At 38.9% G+C, this 23,796-nt stretch overlaps 1 protein-coding gene across 1 annotated transcript in view; it reads left to right on the top strand.

The window, feature by feature from the left end:
• The first annotated feature begins 7,457 nt into the window (after nucleotides 1–7,457).
• The window catches only part of AQP9 (aquaporin 9), a 38,557-nt gene continuing 22,218 nt past the window's right edge, over nucleotides 7,458–23,796 (top strand). Inside the window, exon 1 of the mRNA XM_054565361.1 lies at nucleotides 7,458–7,839. Coding sequence (XP_054421336.1) covers nucleotides 7,729–7,839 — 111 coding nt within the window. The 5' untranslated portion in view covers nucleotides 7,458–7,728. The remainder of the gene's footprint in view (nucleotides 7,840–23,796) is intronic.

Raw genomic sequence — 23,796 nt, 5'->3', positions numbered from 1 at the left:
GTTGACCAGTAATTCAACTTTTAGACAGTTATGCTAAGAGATAATCAAATATATACATAAGGATGTTCATTTAATGGGAAAAAAATTGGAAATAGCCAACTGTTTCTCAAAATAAACTTGTTTAAATTATGGCATACCTGTACATTAGAATATTATATCATCATTAAAACATGAGTTCCACATTGGCACAGAAAGATAAGTGGAATATTTTAACTGGAACATATACTTTAGCATATATATTATTATCCCACTTTTGGGGGAAAAAACAAAATATTTATATAGACCTACCGAAAAAAAATTCTGTAAGGATGTATTCCAACCTGTTAACAGTGGTTATCTCTGGGCTGGGATTAAGAGAATTTTTTTGTTTTAATTTAAATATTTCTGAGTTATTTTTATTTTTTGAATTTAATATGATTTTATGCTCAAGGGGAAGTGGTTATTATTCCACAAAATGTAAAAGAAAGAAAGTGGAGGAGAGAGATAAAATGTTACCATGAACTGAATGTGTGTGCTCCCCCAAAATCTATATGTTTATGCCCTAATATCCAAAACCATAATATTTGGAGGTGGGATCATTGGGAGGAAATTGGTTTTGAATGAAGTTGTAGGCGCAGAATCCCCATGGTAGGATTGGAGCCCTTAAAAGGGATTACAGAAACCAGAGCTCCCTCTACCCATGTGAGGATACAGGGAGAAAAGTGGCTGCCTGCCAGCCAGGAAGGGGGTCCTTGTCCAAACCCAGCCACACTGGCACCCTAATCGCAGACTTTCAGCCTCCAGAACTGCAAGAAAAAATGTCTGTTGTTCAAGACACCAGCCTATAGGTCTTGTAGGCAAAATTGACTAACATAATGAAATTCAAGGTGAAGTAACTTTGAAGAAGTATTTTTAAAGATAGGTACAACTTGAGCTCATTTTAGGCCCTGGGAAAGAAGCCAACGTGGAAAGAGATTTAGGAGGGTAAGGGGAACATTATTCAGCCAAGTTCCCAGAGGAGCTGGAACAGTACACCAGTAGCAGGGCTAACTTTAGAAAGAAGGAGGAAAGACCAAAGGACAACATAAAGTTAGGGCATCTTTTAGAGCACAGACACAAAGAGTATTATAGCCAACGAACCCATGTGTTTTCCCAATGGACTGGAAGTAAGATCACTAGCTGTCTAGGAGAGCTGAGACTGGGAGCTGAGTGGTGTAGAAAGGGTACATTGCTGCTGCATAGAGTGAAATAGGACATGTTATCCGAATTGTGTTTGTGAGATTCCTGAGCTTCATCCCAAATCTACCAAATCACAGTCTCTGAAGTTTAACTGAGGATATGGGACCACTGCTGATGCTAGATCATAATTATTTGAAATAAGGTCAATTAACACATTTATATGATTTTCTCCAGTGTTATCTAACAACCTGGGAAGAGAATATTTGAGAAAAATAAATGACTGGGTATACCCAGAGTTGGGCTTTGGCAATCTGGGTGTGGAAGTTAAGTCAATGGGTTGATGGGACTTGAGATGCTAAGTGTGTCATAAATTTGGGTAACCACAAGGTAAAAAGGGAGTAGAGAGAGAGAGGAGTTGGACCGGCATTTATGAGGAGGATGTAAAGTAGATTTGGAAAGTCAGAGAGTGAGTGAAATGAAAGAACTTCGTTTTTGTCAGTGAAATATGTTCTGGGGTAAAATATTTTGAAAGAGGAAATGGTGACACAGTCCCAACAGTGACCAAAGAGGAACATCTGAAGTAAAGTGGAGATAAAGTTGACCCACGCAGAAGAGGTTGGAAAAGCGAGGTCAGAGGATGAGATGGTTATTACCCTTATGAACACCAGGCTTGTTGGATCTCATGAGTGGAGACAAAGGCGGTTATTCCAGGCCAAACCGGAGAGCGAAGGAGAGAATGTTAGCGTCAGGGAGGGACAGAGTCGGGGGTACTGAAGAGATGCCTAAGCATGAGACGCCTACGTATGAGATGATAGCTGGAATTTTACAAATTATGTTTTATTGATTATGCTAGAGCTGTCCTGATTTTTCCACCTTTGCCCCCTCCACCCAGTGACTCCTACTCCCTCAGGCCATCCCTCCACCATTGTTCATGTCCATGGGTCACGCATATATGTTCTTTGGCGACTCTATTTTCTATAACTGTACTGTACATCCCCATGGCTATTCTGTAACTACCTATTTGTATTTCTTAATTCCCTCACTTCTCCATCCATTCTCTCCCTCCCCACTCCCATCTGGTATCTAACTTTTTTTCTCTTACTGCTTTTAAGAGTCTCTCTATCTTTAACCTTTGGCCCTTTAATAGTGATGTGTCTTGGATGGGGCCTCTTTGCATCATCATAATTGGGGCTCTGTGCTTCCTGGACTTGCATGTCTATTTCCTCCATCAAATTAAGGAACTTTCCTTTCACTTTTTTTTCAGGTAGGTTTCCAATTTCTTGTTCTTTCACTTCTCTCTTAAACCCCTGTGTGAATGTTGGACCTCTTAAAGTTGTCCCAGAAGCTGCTTATACTGTCCTCATTTGGGGGGATTTTTTTTTCTTCTTGTTTTGCAGGGTTTTTTGCTTTCTTATGTTCCAAATCATTGATTTGATTCTCAACTTCACACACACTACTGTTGTTTCCCTGTAAATTGTTCTTTATTTCAATCAGTGTATCCTTTGTTTCTGACTGGGTCTTTTTATGCTGCTGAGGTCATCACTAAGTTCCTTGAGCATCTTTATAAATAGTATTTTAAACTTTGCATCTGATTGTTTATCTCCATTTCATTTAGCTCTTTTTTCTGGAGTTTTGATCTGTTCTTTTATTTGGGCCATGTTTCTTTGTCTCTTATTTTGGCAGCCTCCCTATGTTTGTTTCTATGTATTAGGTAGAGCTGCTATGACTCCCTGTCTTGGTTGTGTGGCCTAGTGTGATAGGTGTGCTGTAGGGTCCAGTAACGCAACCTCCCCTATCACCCAAGCTGCGTACTCAAGGTACATCATTTGTGTGGGCTGCATACACCCTCCTCTTGTACTTGAGCTTTGGTTGCTCTTGGCAGATCGATGAGAGGGATTTCCTCAGTCCAGTCAGCTCCAAGGACTGGCTGTGACCACTGACCATCAACCTCCGCCCTCCGTGGAAAATCAGCTGTGCAGGGGCAGGGTGGCAGTGCTCCAGTGTGGTTTGTAGGTATCCACTGGGTGTGCTGGCTCTACAGTTTCCCTAGTGATACAGGTCAAAGTCAACCTCCACCTGTGTTTTGCCTGGGGCACCCCTGCCTGAGCTTTAAAGCAACCTGAGATGGCTGCTACTTGTGCTGGGCTTGGAGATTCTCAGGCAAAGCCAAGCCGTAACTCTAATCTGGCTGCTGCTAGGGCTCTCTGAAGCCAACTGTTGCTTGTTTGATAAGATTTAAGAGCCTTGATCAGCCATTCTTATGGAAAAGCAGCTTGGGTGGACCCATAAGTTGGGCGGGGCAGAGCTTCTGGGGATCTCCAAGGCGGGTCAAACAGTGTTAGCCAGGTTGATGAAGTTTCATATAAGGTACCATCTTACTGGCTCTGTGAGGGGAAGGTTTATCAAATGGACATTGGTCTCTGCTCACCTTGATGCCAGACTATTCAGTTCCTACCTGTATACCACTGGGGCCTTTCCAGCTGCTACCCCCGTGCTGGAGCTCAAAGAGAGTGAATCTGAGTAGGTGAGTCTTTGTACAGGTTCTTTAAGAGGAACTGCTTGGGGCTCCAGCAGTTTCTTCCACTGACTCAATCTCTACTGGTTTTTGCAACCAGAAGTTGTGGGGACTTATCTTACTGGCACTGGAATCCTGGGCTGGGGGCCTGGTGTGGACCTGGGACTCCTGTTTCTTGAGATATCCCTCCCGAATTTTTATCCATGTGGGTGTTGGACCACCTCATTCTGCACCTGTGCCCCTCCTTATCAGTTTAGATGGATGTGGTTTCTCTAATTTCATAGTTGTCATACTTCCATTCAGCTCGATTTCTGACATTCCTGAGTGATGGTTGTTCTATATTTTAGTTGTAATTTCTACACAGTTGTGCAAAGAGGTAAGCCAAGTCTGCCTTTGCCACCCCCTTGACTGGAAGTTCTGCAATAGTTGGAATTTTGGTTCAGTATTTTGCATGTCTGCCTGTTTTACTATATGATGTATTCATTTGGAGGTCTTTGTCATGTGGACTACCTAACTCTTTTAACAGTAGAGATCTTTCTTCCTCATATTTTGAATTTTCACTGCTTAATACTGTGCCTAACATTGAAATCAGAAAAGCTGGTGTTCATGCTGCCTCAATAAACAGAGACTCAATAAACAGAGACAGGGATTGAATCTTTACAGGCGCTTTATTCAGATAGTGAGTAATATGCGAAGACAGGTGCTGTTTTTACCCTAACAGACCATCTTAAATTCCATTTTAAACTGACCTTTTTTATAAGTAGAAGAAAAGTGTAGGTAAGAGGTTTGGAATTCAGAGGAAAAGTTCATCAGATAAAAGCTGCAGCATTTCTTGCATCTGTGTCCTGGAAGACGGTCTTTTTCTGTGTCCTGGGCTGTGGATGTCTCACCTTGCAGTACAATGGCTCAGATACCATCTTGAATTGCTTTCAGTCCTCCTGAGGCACAAAGGTGGAACTGTTTATGGTCTCCTGCAGGCAAGGTGGGTCATATCTTCAGTTCCTGGAACAATAGCTTTTTACATGCATTGATTACTAAGCTTATTAGCTATTACTGAACTAAACTAAACTAAACTAAAATTTTCCAATACTTAAGTCCCCCATAGACATGTGATACTCAAAAAAAGGTTTTTCTGGATGAATGCTTGAAAGAAATTAAACAGTCCCATGTTCCTAATAGAAACTTTGGCATGAGAGTGGCTTTGCAAATGTCCCTTCCCATGTAGAGGAGAGATGTTATTTTTATCTTCTCTGGATGCTTTTGAATCTTTTGGTGGCTGGCTGGGGAGTGTACGTTACGTTTGCTGATGAGTTGTTCGCAGTCATAAGAGGTGAAAAGTGTAACCATTGTTTGAAGATAGAATAAAAAATAATAAAGATTTCATTCTCTCTACTTGAGTACGAAATGTTCAGCCTCTGCTCTCTTCAAACTCTTTCCCTAGGTAACCTCATTTTTATTCATGGTTTTAATTATCTCCTCTATGCATGCACAGACCCTCCCTCTGAATCAAGACCCATATCGTTTTCTACTTGACACCTTCTCTCAGAAGCACCAGACAACCCATGAGGCTCACCCTACACGAGCAGAATTCATGATCTTCCACTGCAATCCTGGTCCTCTTCCAGAATTTCCCTTCCCATTGCTTAGCACCTCTTACCAGCAAGCCAAGAACCCAGACATCAATCTTATGAGTCCTTTTCCCTCATTTTCCGTATTGAAACCATGAAGACTTCCAATTTAAGATATAAAGAACTCTTGAATTGTTTTATTTCTCCTCATTGTCAAAGCCCCCACCCAGTCCTAGGTTTCTGTAATAATCCACAATAGATCCACCTTTGACCACATGAGGTCCCCTCCAATCCACTCTCCATCTCACTGGCTAGGATGATCTTTTCAAAACTCAAATATCCTGGTGTCCTGTTACTGCTTAAACCACCTCAATGACTTACTGATTTTAGCCCTAAAAACTATTTACAAGGCTCAGTAAAGTCTGAGCCCTGCCCACAGCCTCAGGCTCATTTTGCATCACTCCTTCACTTGATCTGGGAGCCAGCTGCCATGGTTCGTTTCAGTCTTAGACACCATATGATTTCCACCTCCATCCCCCTAGGCCTAGCTACATGCTCTTCCTTTCCCAGTACCTGTCATTTACCCCTAAGCTCCCTTCTAATCTCAATTCAGACATGGTTTCTTTGGAGGAGCCAAGAGAGATCTCTCGGACACAGTGAAATCTCCCTCTTATGTTCACTCATGTCCCCCCACTTTGTGGCATGCCTCTCAGATGTGCATTCCTATTTCTGTGTGTGTGATTATTTCACTTTGTCCCCCTCAGTAGACTCTTAGCTCATGAAGGGCAAGAATCTCGTGTTTTTGCTAAGCACAGGGTGTGGCACATAATGGGTATGCCGTAAATATTTCTTAGATGAGCCAACAAAGAGACCAAAATAAACCTCTGTCTGATATCAGCAATGAAGTTTTGTTTCTCTGGTTCATCCTCTGGGACTTGGCAGTAGGCTGGTCATAATCAACTCTCCTCGGCAATAATATCCATGACAACTTAACCAGCAATTAAAGCCAAATGCTTTATTCTTCTGGCTCTACAATAAATGGTGTGTCCCCAAGCAAGATAGAAATGTTTGAGGCCTAAACTCCATGTTCTGCCTACAGATTAGGTGTCTCCTTTTGCTCCTGAACTTCCAGCAGCTTTCTCCAGACTCTGCTCCTTCCCTTCCAGGCTGCCTCCCCAGCTAGAATTGTCTGCTGGCCTCCTGCAAAGGTAGGGGAGGGCCTAAAACAAAGCCAGCTTCTCTGTGGGAGGGTTTGGAGGAAGCTTGGGACTGCCTTTGTATTCAGAAACAACTGCTGGATTCTATTTCTTCAGACAAACTAGTTTTAAAAAAAAACGAAGCTTGAATATTTGACATGACAAGAAGCTAGCTCTCAACACTGTTGCCTGAAAGGATGTAATTCATCAAACTGTAAACCCAGAAGCCTAGGTGTATTTACCCACTTTCTTGTTTAATTGGGGTGGCATATATTCATACTAATCTCTAGCTCAGTGATCTTTAAACAGTATGAATTTTCAGGCTGCTATTGTTTATTTCCCATGTATTTTGCCTAAATATTTTATGGTTCATAAAGGGGAGAAAATTGGTTTTCAAACTGGAATTTTTCTTTGGAAAGAACTCAGCAAGTTGCCTTCTTCATCTTTCTGATTCTTGGATCCCAAACTTCTTCAGGAGGTGACGTCTAGTTTCAGTAGCTGAGGAGGAGACCCTATCCTGTGCTACAGACTTGCAATGAGAAACTTGCAATGGCCTCTCTGTATGTTAATTTCTCCATCTCTAGAATGGGTGCAATGGTTCTTTCTGCTCTCAGGGATGCATCATTAAATCACTGAAATGATATTAAAGGAAAACAGATTTAATGATATTAAGTCTTACAGAAAGACACATCTATATTTTCTGATTTCTCTTACAGAAAGATGCATCTATATTTTCTTCACCTCCAATTTGCATGAAAATCTCCTTCAGAAAAGAACATTTACACAAGACATATACATACCTGGTTTGACAATTCCAAACTGCACCCCAACCACCCACTTCCCAATGGTTGAAAAAAAATCAGAAGCCTGCCATTGTGTAACATAGAAATCTCTGGACCGGAGCCCGTCACTGTGGTTTGGCAACACAACAAGCACACGTCTCTTTTTTCATCTCTTGAAGAAAAAAATACCCCCAAGCCAACCAAGAGAAAGTTACCTTGAGAATAAAGGTAATGATTAATCCATCAGGCACAAAAAGCATAAAAGGATTCTTTTGGGATTTCAAAAGCTTTATCTTGTTAATTCAAATAAATAGCAGTGAACAGGGAGAGACAACTTCATCAGAGGATTAAGTCACAGGCTGTAATTGGGACAGTGTGGAGTCAAATAACCTCGTCAGAGGTCTCAAGGAATTTATGAGCAGTTGTCAAACTTCCTTTTCCTGTGAGTGAAGTAGGGACCAGAAGAAGCAGGTATTGGTGGAAGGAGCAGTCCTTGGAGAAGCCGCAGGATGCAGCCTGAGAAGAGACAAAAGAGAAAAACCTTCAAGCAGAGACTGGTTCTAAAAAGCAGCTTAGCTAAAGAAACACTCTCCGAGTTCTTGGGCACATTTATAATGATCGTAAGTATTTGCTGATTTTCTGTGTTCCAACCAATACTATCTACTATCAAACCTAGCTGGGGGTGGAGAGTTTTGTTTTGGTTTCTTTTTTTTAAGTTGGTCGTCAGATTTATCTCTTCCAGGAAGCAGCAGTTTACTTCCAGGTTGTTTGGCTACTTAGTTGCCTCAATAATAGGTTCCCATGTACTCATTTCATTTGTCCACAAGAGCTGATGTGAGTGGAAGAATGAGAGTGAAGTACTTTCTTCAGTTTAGAGATTTGCTTGGACTTGAAGATGGCTTTGTGATTAATGTCAGACACTAGACATTTTTCTCATTAAGTGATTTATACCCTGCAGTTTCACACAAATATTAAGGTGACTCAGATCACTTGAAATAAGTATTGACAGTCAATAAATCCAATGGCAAGAAATAGCTCATTATTTCAAGTGCTTGGCAAAGATTGTGTTGACAGATCACTTGATTCTTAATTTGAAAATCACACTAGATATAAATAGTATACAATACCATAGTCCAGTTTGGCTTTGCATTGCTTTTTCTCTCTAACTAAAGCTAATCTCTAAAGATCTTTAATTAGAGAATTACAAGAACCTTCTATGAATATAAAAGAAGAACCAATTCTAAATCTCTTGCAGATTTTATCTAGAGATCTGCACAGCTAATAATAAAAGACTAGAAAATATACTTGAGTAGCATGAGCGCTAGGATTTTATACTGTTGCTTGTTCCTGTACTCTCTCAGATCCTGAATTTTTAGCTGGAGCCAGACCATTTGGGAACAAAAAATTAAATCTTTGATTATTCTCATGTGTAGCTACTACTGATTTTAACTTGCTTTAAAAAAAAAAAAAATCTGCTCAAGGATTCCCTACTCCAGCTATAAATAATTTCATTTTTCTCAAGATTATAAAGAATTGCCCATGAACTTTGTATATTAAAAGTTCTTTGGTGATACACAGCATGCTGACTGCAGTTAATAATACTGCCTTATATATGTGCAAGTTGCTAAGAAAGTAGATCTTAAAACTTCTCATCATAAGAAAAACATTTTAACTATGTATAGTCATGGATGTTAGTTTATTGTGGTGACCATGTCAAAATATACATAAATATTAAATTATTATTTTGTATACCTGAAACTAATATAATGGTATATGCCAGTTATACATTAATTTTAAAAAATTTATTTGCTTTGGGTGAATATATAGTAACTTAGGAGAATAATGGAAAATAGAGAAATGGATGTGAACTCAAAAAAGTGAATTAGTGTAAAATGACGTAGAGTCATGTTTTCTGGTCTCTGGCAGCTTCTTTTTATCTTATTCATTCAGGTATTTTCCAAGCCTTACGGACAATTTCTTGCACTCCTTCTGGGCTGACCTCACATGATTAGATAAGGGAGATTTCATATTTAAAAAAGGCATAAAAGCCCAGGATTCTTTTGATTCCAGTCTTTGCTTACTGGAAAATTACTCTCAAGGAGACAGAAACCCTCAGGTCACGTTACTTGACAGTTTAATCCCAAAGAGTGGTTGTCACCACTGACTGACTTCAGCTCCTTAGTAACATGTGGTTTAGAGAAAGTGAAGCAAGTTCATTCACAGCTCTATGTTCTGCAGAAAACACAGAGGGGGAAGTGAAATAAATGTTCATTTTGCAAACAGAAAAGTTCAACGCTTTATTTCTTAACAAGAACCTGTTTCATAATCCCATCCTGTCTGGGCTGAGTAAGTGAATGCTTTCAGCCACTCACTAAAAAAAAAAAAAAAAAAAAAAAAAAAAATCAAAATTCAACCGTGTAAATGTGAAGATCTAATTGGTTTTATTAAGCGATTAATAAATTGGGCAGCATCCCATCTAGCAAATAGAAGGGTGGTCCAAGGAGTTGTACAAAAGGAAGGTTTTACAGGCAGAAAGAGGTTGCACTAGGAAATTAGAGTAGATTATTTCAGGCAAAGTGCTTTCCTTTAGGGTAGTGCAGAGGATTGTTAGGAAGGTTCTATAGAAAAGAAATGACTATTTTGGGGCCAGGACACCCGTTCTTTAGGGTAAAAGAAGGGAAGGGCTTTTCCCCCAAATATTCTATTTATTTATGTTTAGAGAGAGGGGAAAGGAAGGAGAAGAAGAGGAAGAAAAGTATCTATGGGTGCCTGTCATATGAGGGCCACTGAGGATCTGGCCCTCAACCCAGGCATATGCCCTGACTAGAAATTGAACTGGCAACCTTTTGGCATGCAGGCTGGTGCACAATCCACTGAACCACACCAGCCAAGGTGAAGGGAATGGTTTCTAACCTGCAGATTTCCTTTCTATGTATTGAGGGGCAGTTGCGGGGGGGAGGGGGTTGGTCAGGGAGAGTCCACAGGACAAATTACCTTACTAGTGTTTGGCCAGAAAATTCCAGACTGGTTATTATGTTTTTTGGAGAGGTTGAAACTGCAATTAAATCAGGTATTAAATCTAGTTTTGGCCCTGGCTAAATGGCTCAGCTGGTTGGAGTGTTGTTCCATACTCCAAAAGGTTGCAGGTTCAATCCCCAGTTGGAGTGTATATGCCAGGCAACCAATCAATGTTTCCCTCTCACGTTGATGTTTCTCTCTCTCCCATTCTCTTTCTTTCCTCCCCTCTCTCTGTCTGTCTATATTCTCAGGTGAGAATTAAAAAAAAAAAAATCTAAGTTTGGCATCATGGGCTTTCAGCACAAATGATGCCATTTTGGGCCTGTGGTTTTCTCTCTAAAACAAGCCATATAAAACTAGCCCTGTGTCTTTCCCTAGTATTATTCAAGGTGGGAGCTAAAGAAATGACCCTACTAATGTACCATATTTTCCTGTGTATAATGCACCTGTGTTTAGTGCACACCCACATTTTTGGCACACAATTTCAGGAAAAATATCTTTTGTTTTAATATTTTATTTGAATTTTTTTTACTTATTTATATTTAGATACAAAACTGATTATCATATTCCAGGGTATTATTTTGCATATGGATATCATTACTGCTTTCTAGAGTTACACTTTTTAATGCATAAACATAAGTAAAAGAATTAAAAACATATAGATACAGAATTAGTACTGCCTATGTATAATCCACATCCTTATTTTTCCCTCAAAAATTTGGGCAAAAAAGTGCACACCATATATGACAAAATACGGTACATTGAAAATTTAACCTTTGTATCTTCTGCCTAAAGTGAACCCTGATGAAATCTGTGATTGTGATTATAAGCCTCAATTTTGTTGAGGCCCTGGGGATGTGTAGACAAGTTGCTGCACAAATGTTTCTTAATCCATAAATCCACATGGTTTTGCTCAAATATGTCCAAAGTAATTGTCTGCTTTATTAGAAAATGTGTACTTTGCCTTGCTTTCTCTAGTAAAAAGCTTTGCATTTTGATAAGGCAGGAGAAAAGGGAGCCAAAAAAGATGCCAGAGGATAGTTGTCACTCATTGGTCCTTCATGTTTGTGAAGTTGGATTTTCTCCCAGAGCCTGGGAGTCTGGAGCCATTCTCCTCCACGAGAAAAAACAAAACAAACACACAAACAAACAAACAAAAAACCACTGCTCTTAGAGAAAGGACACTCCAACTCATTCACACCTGTTGACACCAGGGGTTAATACTTAAGGGAGTGGTCATATAAAAGCTTGTAGTTTTGCCCATTGCTAGGCATGGGGTGCTCCACCCTGGTGATCCTCTGCACCTGGTCTGTGGTTCCTATTCTGTTCATGCCTATCTAACCACCTACTACAGACCTACTGGTAGCATTAAAGGAAGAGACAGTCCATGAAAAATTCTTAGGAAACAGCAACGGCAAACGACAATAATTACATTCTAAGTCAAAGAACTAGCTCAAATTTGGCTTTTCTAGGCACTAAGATAGGTAGGTCTTTTGGCCTTTGCTAATGTCAGAGAGGAGGTCTGCAATGTGTCTTCCTTATCACAGAGAAGAGGTATGGAAGCCTTGAGCTGCAAAAGTAGGGACCATACAGTAGGTACTTCCACTCGTTAGCTTCTGTGCATCCATTGGTTTAATCCTTACAACAGCTTCTTTAGGAAGGCTTTATTACCACCCATAAAGAGTTGGAGAAATGAGGGCTCAAAGGGATGAAGTAACCGACTTTGGAATGAATGGTCTCCTTTGTCCAGCCCCCGTGCCTCTCAGATGAGGGAACAGACACCCACATGCCTACAAAATTCTGTTAAATTCTCTTTCTACCACAGCAGGACATCAGAAAGGCTGTTCACAGTCAATCCCACCTGTTTCTAATTATTTTCTTATGATTTATGTCCTGTACATAGCCTTTCATGGATATGCACTTCTGTACTTGGGTGTTCTGGCCCAGCAAGAAAGCGCAAGTTTCTGAAATCTGAATGTGTGAAAGAGCTAAACTTGGAGGGTTCTTACCCTGTACCTTCAGAGGCCTTGAAGCAGGACATTAAGAGGCTCGGTTCTCTCCTTTCAAATGATGATGATGATTGACTGAGCATGCTCTTAAACCAAGACACTCATTTGTTGAAAAATCTCATGACATAAAAGGATTGTTCTTACTTTACAGTTGAGAAAAGTCAAGGCACTGTAGATTAAGCAACTTGCCCGTAGGCAAGTGTTTGGTGGAACTGAGATTTAGATCAAATCTCTGATCTCTTTGTGTTGAAGTTACTTATAATTCTCCTTCTATGCCTTTGAGCTTTTACCTCGTCACCTACAGCAATGTTACTCTTTTGAATGTTTCAAAAATTTATATACATGGTTTCATAGCTTGTACACCTTCTACAATTTGAGATTCCCCCCTACCCCAAGTCACTTTTTGAGGTTCAGCTATTTGGGGACATGTAGAAATAAGGTAATTCATTTCCGCCAGTGTGCAGTATGGTGAGTTTATATATCCAGTCCCTTCATGAACTGTTAGGTTGGTTGCAGTTTGTCGCAAACACCAACAATGCTGCAATGAACATCTTGTACATGTCTCCTTGTATCCATGTTCCAGACTTTCTCTCGAATATATTCTTAGCAGTGGGTTTGGTGGCCCTAGGGCTGACATCTTCAACTGGATGGGATTTGTAAAATAGTTCTCCAAAGTGGTTTTAAATTTATACTACCAGTAGCAATATGTGAGTTCCCATTTTCCACATACTCACTGACTATAGTATCTAAATTTTATATTTCTGTACTTTTGACATATAAGAAATGGAATTTCACTAGTAATTTTAATGAGTTCCTCATGCAGATGATCATCCTTTAATGTTTACTGAAACTAGATTCTTTGTTGTAAATTGCCTGTTTATATCTTCTGCATATTTAAAAATTTTTTTCTTTTGGTTATAAGATATTGTTATCTATTTAAAATCCAGATATTAATTATATTTTTTATTTTCTTTTTATGGTTCAATATTTTGCTTCTTCTGTTTAGGTCTGTAAATCATTAAATTTATTTTGGTGTATAATGTAGAATAGGTGTGTCTTTTTCTGAAAGGACCGCCAGTTGTTCCAGTACCATTTTTGACTAGTCTGTCCTTTATCTATTGATGTAATGACCTCTGTTATATACCAGTTCACTTATAAATGTGGTTGTATGTCTGGATTTTATTTAGTTCCATTGATCTCTCTGTCCAAACCTGCACCGATACCATATATTTTTGTTTTAATCACTTTCTAAATGATTTTTATCTGGTATTCTTTCTTATTATTTTTTCAGTATTATCTTGGCTACTTTTAGCCCTTTATTTTTCTACATGAATTTTAGGATTACTTTATCGAGTTCCATAAATACTCTCTAGAGATATTGACTGGAACTGCACTGAATTTATGTATTATTCTGGAGAGAACCAATATCTTTCAAATATTGAATCTTCTCACCCATGGATACGAAATAGCTTTTCATTCATAGGTCTGCTTTTTAATTTCTTTCTAAATTTTTGTAATTTACTTGGTATTAGTAATAAATGTTCTGTTTAATATATTTCTAAGTGCCTACTAGTTATTATTACTGTATGAATGGTACATTGTTTCAATTATACTTTCAAATTGGTTATCACAGGATTTGGGAACTATTGATTTTTATATGTTGATCTTGTACACAGAAAACTTGGTAACTCTCATTAAATCAAGTTAGTTTATAGATTGCCTTTGATATTCTATATAGATTGAAGCTGTCAAATATGATAGTCACTGGCCATTTGTAGTTACTTAAATTAAACAAATAAAATTTAAAAAATTAGTTGCTCCAGTTCTATTTCAAGTGATCAAGAGCCATATAGGATGATTGACTACCATATTAGATAGCACAGATATAGAACTTTTCCCTCATTTGCGAAATATTCTATTAGACTGTGTTGATACAGATAATATCTTTTTCCTGTGAAGATGAGAACTTTGATTTTCTTTTTTTCTGGTCCTTAAATATTTAATTTTTTCTATCTTATTATTGCAGTTAAAACTTCTGGTGTAATGTTATAAGAAGCTGTAATTGTGGCATTCTTGTTTTATTTCTAACTTTGAAGAACCTGCCTCTCATGTTTTACCATTAAATGTGACAGTTCCTTTAGATTTTTGCTAGACACTCTTGATTTGAGTAAGGAAATCCCTGTTTATTCTTCATTTACCAAAACTTTCATTAAGAAGGGTCATTTTTTAAAAAAAACTTTTTCATATCTATTGAGATGCACATAGGGGTTTCTCTTTTATCTGTTGATGAAAATTACATTGATCAATATTTTTGGCATTAAATTATCCTTAAATTCCTGAGATTAATCCCAACGTAATCATATAACATTTAGTTTGCAATGTTTTATTAAGGCTTTGAACTATAAATTCTTTTTATTGTGTTGTTCTTGTCTAGTTTCATTACCAGGGTTATAGTAGCCTCATGAAATGAACGGGAGTTCTTTCCCTCTCTTTATATTTTCTGTAACACTTTGTATAACATGAAGATTATCTGTTCCTTGAAGATTATTTTGCATGTGCATTGAAAACAGAGAGAGAAGAGAAAGACATGTGTTTGTGAGAAATCTATTCTTAATTCTATTTTGTCAATTTATATTTTTTCTAGGAGACTACCTCATTTTTTTTTTCAAATTGTTAGTACTTTCAGAATTAATACAATGAGAACAATGATTTTGAAATGATTTTTCCTAGTATTTGCTTGTGGCTTTTATAATTTTTATCCATGATGTCCTCTTTTTAATTTTCAGCATCAATTTTTTGTTTTATACTCAGTAGTTTCTGTTTTTTTTATACCCTTTTCTAGAGTGCGTGAGCTTTCTTTGTTTCTCTATTTCCGTCCCTACTTGCTCTTTTTAGAAGTATTGACCCTGACTTTTTTTTAAAAAAGATATATTCTTGAGCTAACAAACTGTAAAATGAATATCTCCTTCTGAATATTAAAAAATTTTAAATCATAACTGTAATCAACTACTCATATGATTATTTTCTAATATTTAAATTCTATTCTCATCATTGCTGTAATTGGTATTTTTAATAGCGAATACTTACATAAACTTACTGTCATATACCAGTTTATTTTCTAATCATTACTGCATTCATCCATTAATTTCTATTAGGTATAATCTTCTTTGTACAGTTAAAAAACTTTCTCTAGGGAATTTTTCAAGAAGGGTGTATGAAAGATAAACTTTCTCAGTCTCTGTTTGCCTGAATATGTCTTTATTTCACTCTCAAGGCTCAATGATAAATTTTACGTTAATAATTGCTTTTTCTTGACATTTTGAAAGTGTCATCCCAATACCTATTATTGCTGGTGACAAGTCTGTTGATTTAATTTTGTCCTTAATTGTCTGCATTTCTCTAGTTATAGTAAAGAGGTTCTCTGTTTTTTATTCTGAAATTTCACTATACTATGACTAGATGTTAACTTATTTTGTGTGTAGTCTTAGGATTCATGGTTCATCTTCAATTTAGATATTTATAATTTTCACCAGTTCTGGAAAAGTCTCAAATTTATTACACTGCACTTCCCCCATTCTCTGTTTTCTTCTTTTAGAATTCCTATTATATTTGTATAAATGCTTGAACATAAAGGGTCAGACTAACCTGGAAAATCTCAGAGTTCCAAAGGACTTAGTGATAAGTCGGTTCTGGGTCATTGACCTACGACCCACAGACTCCTAAAGCCAACTTGATTCTGCCAAACAGAACTCTGCTTTTGAACCCTGGGTTTTCATTTTGATCCAGAAAACTTGCTAGTGTCTTTGACTTTCAAAGGGGAAACAATACCGTTCTTTTCTGCTTCCTGGAAGTGAGTTTGTTGGTTTTTCTTCAGTAACAAAGTCCATTGCAACATGTTCTCATTAGTTGGCAAGAAAGGAGAACATAGCAATGAGAGCAGAAGATGGCTCGTTTTTACTCATCAGCCTTCTGATGAAGATACGGCATACAGTGAAGGGCAGGTGAGAAAGACAAGCCTCACAAAAGTGAAATAATCAATAGAACTGATCAAAATGTTAAAGCAGCCCGGCAGTGAAGGATACTCCCATCATCTAGTGGGCACCTTATTTGTGTCTGAGCTAGGATTGCTGCCTAAAAGCAAAGCAAATGTTTTCAGAGAAAATATGCCAGCAAAACATGTCCCGTCCCCACCCTTTCTCCATCTTGATAAAGTGGCTGGTCATGCTAAGACACAGACCGTGGATGGCTAATAATTACCAAAAGGAACTGAGGGCTTCGTCCCTCTCAGACCAGAATCAGCCCATATGCTCTAGTCTGTGTCTGAAAGTTCAGACTTCCTTAGGAGAAGATCTCCCCCAAATTCTATGCCTCTATCCACAAGTGAGTGTTTAAAGAAATTGGAGTAGTGACTCTGCTTCTGGGTATATATTTGAAGATACCCAAAACACTAATTCAAAAGAATATCTGCTTGTCCCTCTATGTTCGTTGCAGCATAATCATAGACAAGTAGGTAAAAAAAAAAAAAAAAAAATTCTGCAGTACAATATACAATGGGCCATTACTTGGCCACAAAAAGGAATGGAATCTTACAATTTGCAACAGTATAGAGGAACCTAGGTATATTATGCTCAGTGAAATAAGTCAGTCAGAAAGACAAATACCATATGATTTCACTTGTGTGGAATATTAACAACATAAATGAACAAACAAAATAAAAACAGACTCACTGATACAGAGAACAAATGGATGGTAGCCTGAGGGGAAGGGACTTAGAAATGGGCAAAAAGGGTGAAGAAATTAAGAAGTACAAATTTGTAGTTACAATACAGTCACAGGGCTGTAAAGCATAGTATAGGGAATATACTCAGTGATAATGTAATAACTATGTATGATGCCAGATGAGTACTGCAAATATTGAGGGGAGCCCTTTGCAAAGTATAGGATTGTGGGGGTGCACCCATGCAATGAACTCCTATATAGCTATTAAAGATAGTGAAACCAATCTTTATGCCGATATGGAATGACTCCCTAAGCTAGCAAATGGAAAAAGTAGGCAGAGAATGGTACTTATAAAATACTCTTATTTGTACACGGACACACAGTTTTGACAGAATATATAAGAAAGTATTTATATTAGTTCCCTGTGGAGAATAAAACATAACATTTGGGGTGAGAAAGAGATAAATTTCTTACATTTTATTGTATACCCTTTGTAATAGAAAAAGTTTTACATGTTCATGTACACTTTCTTCACTCCCCTGTTCCCCACAAAAGAGCTCACTCAGCGGAGTTTGTCCCTTCTAAGTGTTTTAAGGAGTCGTTCAAAATAGGTTCTGAAGATCTCTGTTTCCGTAAAATGCAGATAAGAAATTAAATGTAAGAAAATACGCCATCTTTCCCAAATATGCTCAGGAAGCACTGGGTTAAACAAAATTAAGCAGATTTCTCAACCGAGGAAATTATCAGAGGTTTTACATGTCCACCAGAACTCTCTAACAAAAGAATACACTACATAGGTGTCCCCAGATTCACTTTACCGCAAATCTCTCTTACTGAGGAGCATCTCATGGAACTGATGATTTCTGAAGTATGCTTTGGGGATTGAAGGGCTCAGGATGACTCTGAAAGAAATCAGCTCCCAGAACTCCTCCGCCTTCAGGAACCTCCCAGATTGAGCTGACAGTGAACCGTGATGTAGCTGCTATCATTGGGCCACTGTGAATACACAGAGAACTGATCTTACTTGTCTGTATCTACACAGAGCACACTCAGACCCATGATCATCCTGATAGGAACGTGCACATCTGAATAAAGTATTACTTTATTAGGTTCTTATTCTGGGCCTGGGATCATGATCAAGTTCTTGTCAAAGTGAGCATTATTTGGGATGAGCTGAGGGATGGGGTGTAGGTCAGAAAAGAAGAGCATTGTTTTTTTCAGCCTAGGAGAAATAATGGAGTTTAATCACCTTGCATTTCTGAGGCCCAAGTCTGTTCTTGGTGCTTTTTTCTACACAGAGAGCACGAGGTTGGCCATTTGCCCATTCACCTGCTTCTCAAATCTCAGATTTGAGATTCCTCCCTTTCTCTGAGCCTGCCCTAGTATCTCTTTTCAAGCACAGCTGGTACTTAAGGGTTGATTGATGCCATCCTGCATGCTGCCAAATACTTTATCTTTAGCTAGACTGTCCAGGTTTTAGTCCTGGTCCTTTGTGACTATTTTTGTTATGATTGAGAAAGTTTTATTTTTTAATTGGAAAACTAACTGACTGGAAAGTCATGGATACATATGCATTCTGTCCTAATAAAGGGAACAGGGAGCCCCACCAAGACAGCAGCAGTTGTCACGGGAGAAACACAGGGCTGGGAATCAGAGAACCTGTCTCCCACTTATTAGCTGTATGCATTTTGTCAAGTCATCCAGTCTTCCACTTTTTAAATAGGGATTAAGTACTGGAAAGAATGAATGAAGTAATGCATGTGAGAGTGCCTGGCTCAAACCATTCATGCTATAAATATGTGCCCATTCGCCCTCCAGAGGTGAAAATTATATGCATCACACCTGGGCCTTATCACTTATTACCGGTGTGAACACGAGAAATTCCCTCGACCTCCCAACCTCTCTCAGCTTTGTTTCCGTATTTGTAAGATGAAGACAAATAAGAGGACCTGATTCGTGGGGTTGTTGTATGGAAAGTGCTTAGCTTATAAAAGGTGCTCAGTAAAGATTAGTTGGTATTGCTATTGTTACTATTATCATTACATGTTTCAAAGCATAGAGTTAAACAAAATAGGTATATATACACGAGGAGTAGCATGTGGCACTTGTGGTAACGCATGCTTGCAGTATAGGAAAGAAGGCTGAGGTTTGCAGAGAATGCTGCGCTGATAGATTGGCATTTGTTTTCCTTTCTCTCCAGTTGCAAAATGCAAAATGTTCCTGGGGGAGGGGACTCCTTCCAAAGCGACTCCCTTCTCAAGAATGGGGACTGTGTTTTTTGGTCTTCCTAGTGTCACCAGCCTAGTTTTACCAGTAGTCAGTGCTTCATTTGAAGGTAGTCCAGACCCTTTCTCCAGGAACTGGGAGGTGAGCTGCCTCTCAGCCCAGGTATGTTATCACCACGACATCAGGGGCCAGCAAGTCATTGGCACCAAAAGCTAAAGAGCTTTCTCTTTCTGGGGCTTAAGAATGCAGTAAATACCCCCAAATCCATCTGTGTCTAGGCAGGTACCATATATGAGTGAGGTGGCCGTGACGGCGGTAGGGAGGGAACAGACAGCACGTCCCCCATCACAGGGACGCCTGCCCGCTGCCCCTCTCCACTGCGGCTGAGCAGGGGTGGTATAAGTCTCCGTCAGATTTTCCAGTTGTTCAAGAATGTCCAGACATCAAGAGTTCTATGTGTGATTTTTATGTTTTTAAATACTGGCAACAATTACCAACATTTAAAAACAGTCACCATGTGGGCCAAACAAAACACACCTATGAGTGAGCCCTACTCACAGGCCACCTTTAGCGGGCAACCACCGGCTTATGACTCTGCTCTAAACTGCCCTTCACCACGTTCTACAAAGACAAAATATTTTCACAAGTAATGGGCAGCTGGAGAGATTGTGAGGGTCTGAGCCTTGTGTTCAATAGCATTTGTTGATAGCAGGCCTGACCATTTGAAATCTAATTCCTGTATGCAAGGCAGTGGTCCGTGTTTTCCCCATTCTACCACCTGACCAAATTCATCAAGGCAATAATATGAAAACCATTTTTATTTCAGGCAATATTGGAAGAGAAGTTTTAATTTCATATAATCTTAATCAAGTTCCTCATCAGGACAGTCTGTTGTGCGCTCATGTGCATACATTATATAGCTCAGATTCAACAGTGTTATGTCAAGAGATTCGATAATTTGAAATATTAATCAAATTATTCAAGAATTTGGGGAGATTTAAATGTCATAATAACTACCTCCTATTCAGTAAACCTGAATTATGAAGCTGTATCTCCATATACACTTTCCCTAGGTGTAAATGCTGAAGCCACTCATTAATCACAAGATTATAACGTTAATTGACAGTGCCATGCTTCATCTATACTTTTCTTATGATTCATAGCAGTTCTCAGCTATCTTACCTCTTCTATTGGTCTATAAGCTCTCAGAGGACCCGTTTTTGTTTTCTTGCATCCTTGCTAGCCCCGGGCACCCACCATGTGTGGCACTTAGGATTTTCAGATGCACAGACACATGGAGAGAAAGGAAGAACTGGCTGAGGGAGCACCAACTCCCAATTGGAGGTACTTGTAGATGTGGGTAGGGATCTGGGGTTCCTACAATTAGATTTTTTGAAAGACAGACTTGAAAGTGCAAATTTGGACAAACTATGTGGCTCAGGTATAGGTGAGGGCAGTTTAGTGTACGTGAAGGAACCCAAAACCTTGGAGACAAATATTAAATTTGGGTTCAAAAAGATATTTTCCCTAGTTGTATATCTTCAAGTAAATTAACTTCATTGTCCCCGGGTTTCTTTAGATGAAAACATCAGAGTTCTCCTTCCCCTCAAGTTATTATGAGGACCAAGAGTCTTTATAACAGATGTTCGTGTGTGTGTATCTGACACATACATAAGACAAATCAGTTTTTTAACTTAAAATGCAAGTATTGCCACAGACATGCTTTTTAAAATTTTATATATTTTACCATCTTATTAGGAATAATTCCAAATGAGTTATGAAGGAAATTTATTCATTTGAGGTTGATGAGTTTCCCAAAAAATCTTTATGAAGATGTGTTCACCAAGAAAACATCAGCAGAATGATCATATGCTGGGCAAAGTGTCAGGCTGATAACCAAAGCAACATACAACATAAAAAGATACAATATAAAAAGAGAGACAATCTGCTGGGTATTAAAAATCATCTCAATGTGAACTCTGCTATCAGCACAAAACTAATTATTACAGTTATTGAATCCAAGTCACACCAAGGTAAGCTTGGCTGATGGAAGCCAGGAGCCAATAATGGGGGAAAAAAGTAAGTTCCTCAGTGCAAGAGATTTCAATAGTGTTTTGGAGCATTTCTCTGGCTGGCAAAAGCAATATTAGAAAATATTTTTGGCAAGGGAGAAAAATAAATATAAAGGAATGTTACACTCTTTTTTTTAATCAGCAGAATGTCCTAGGAATGGAGCTTTAGTAAAGTAGCAAGATGATAACTTTAAAGCATTATCTATTGTGGGCTCAAAAAACATTCACAATGTGTTTATTTAAAGGTGTTACAATAGCTAAATCCAGGCATTTTGGCTTAAGGGAAGTAAAATTTTAAAAGGACACTTTTCCCCCCAAGTTAAAGAGAATTTCTTTAAAACCAAGCATATTGCTGAAGTGCAACATTATACTTGGTAAGCAATAGTTGACAACAAAGTAAGTTTGAATGCCGTAATATTCTGCCCAAACCAGTCCCAGATACTGCTTAATAACCAAGATGGCAACTAAGTCTGTTGTAGTAAGCCTGGACCAGTTCTCTATCAAACATATCCTTGGTTCAGTTTCATTTAACATTTGGAAGCTCAGTTGACAGCCAGCTGAGTCCTTCTTACAGACCAGTTCCTAGTTGTAGCACAAGTGGCTTGAACATATTATGTTCTGTTAGAAAGAAACTGAAGACCTTATTTATCTGTCATTTCACTGACAGCGATAGCATTTAGCAAATCCTGTTTGTTTGCAAGGGACAGCGATGCTGCATCTCGCAACTCATCTCCCTGAAGCACTTTTTTGCAGCTCTTCAGCTCCTTCCTGAATTCTTTCATGATCATTTAAAGACGTACCTACCTACCACAAAAATAAGACCCTGGATATTCTGGAAGAAATGCCTCCAGAGAGGCCTTGTTTTATGTTGACCATTAACATCCCAAACTATAAAACAAATGTTCTTATATTCTATTGTTTCCACATTAAAGTCAATGGTAGGAATGGTGGTGGCTCTCTCCTAATTTCAGTTTATATGGAATGGTCATTTTGCCAGCAGCATCCAATCCAAACATCAAAATGCACATCTGCTTCTTGCAGAAGAGGTGGGAGAAGAGAGGGGAGATGGAGTGGTCCTTGATGGTAGTGGCACTGGCCGTGGGCAGGAGCAGAGGGGTTTGGAGCATCCCCAGCCTTCTCCTTTCTTGCTCCTGGTAAACTGAGCAAGAAGGAAGAGGAGATGAGGAAGCAAGAGGTTGGCAGGGATGGCTCACTAGCCTGTGACTCAGACGAAGCCCTGGGACAGCAACTGATGAGGCATGGAGCTGCTCGACAACTCCAGGCATGCTTTTTGAATGCTGACTTCTGTTTCATGTGTGTTTGCATCATTTAATGACACATTATCTCCAGAAGGACATTTTTCACTTAAAATATATTCTTTGCCTATTCCCAAGAAGACCTGCAGCAATCTATAAAGCAGTCATACGTGACTCATGTTCTCGAGGTACATATTGTTGCTGCATATGTGCCCAAAACTGTCACTTCTGAATTAAAAGAGAACATTAACTTCCTAAAAAAGTTTTTAAAAGAGCAACTATAAATGAATACATGCTGAGTGAACTTTAGAGGTATTGGGTGTTTTAGAATGATCACCAGGGTTACTTCTTTGGCTCTGGCTCAGTAGAAGTTACTGAAAGGGCAGGCATGGGTCAGGGAATTGCTTGACTTCTTGGGTTTTGGTGTTAAGAATGCTAATAAGTTCACCAAGTGCTATCCAAGTGCCACAAGAAATCTATGTGGCTTATGGGTGTGGGTCATCAGGGTGGAAAAGGCCCATCTCACTATTATCTCAGCCCACACATCCCTACTAGGTGGGTGTGGTCAGCATTAGGGAGATAAGTATGATTTCCACTGAGGACCACAAAGCTGGGAGACACTATGAAGGGAGGAGATAGCAAGGAAGGGTTTAACTCTGCCTTCAGGTCTGGTCCCCCGCCCCCCGCCGCCCCCGCCCCGAGGCCTTGATCATCTGGTTGAAGTTGCCTATGCAGGGAAGCTAGAAAGCAAGTGAATGGAAACCAATAAATAGGTTTTGCAAAAAGAAAAAAAATGCACTTAATCACCAATGTGTCTCGTTGATCTCTGAGAAATAAAAAAAGGGAAATAGGGCTAAAAAGAACTCTTCTCTAGGTCATGAGAAGTTTTGGTGAAAAACCATAAGTTGTTGGGTATTTTTTGTTTAAAACCAGAGTAACAACCTTCGATGTCACCAGAAAATCCACTTGTTCTGGCACAATGACCAGGACGTATAAAGTGGCTCCCAAATGAGCTTCAGCCTCTGTCCATTCTTCTCATACAATATCTGGTTTACAAGGAGCCCTTTGGTACTGGGTAGATTGCTAATATGCGTCTGCTGCCTGGAATCTCCAAGTCCTTCAACATTCCTAGACAACTCTTCACTTTCAATATAGAGATAGGAAACTGGTTCTGCATCCTGTGGAATCCCAGCATTCTCCCTATTTGCATGAATTCTTGGGGGCATGGTTTCCTTCTGATAACATCTTGCTTCATCTATTGTGTCATGTAAAAGCAC

The sequence above is a fragment of the Pteronotus mesoamericanus genome, unplaced genomic scaffold (assembly GCF_021234165.1).
Source record: "Pteronotus mesoamericanus isolate MK-2021 breed Mesoamerican mustached bat unplaced genomic scaffold, CSHL_Meso_final contig_164, whole genome shotgun sequence".
Taxonomy (NCBI): domain Eukaryota; kingdom Metazoa; phylum Chordata; class Mammalia; order Chiroptera; family Mormoopidae; genus Pteronotus; species Pteronotus mesoamericanus.
The sequence above is the reverse complement of the archived record's forward strand: the minus strand, read 5'-3'. Positions and strand labels throughout refer to the sequence as shown.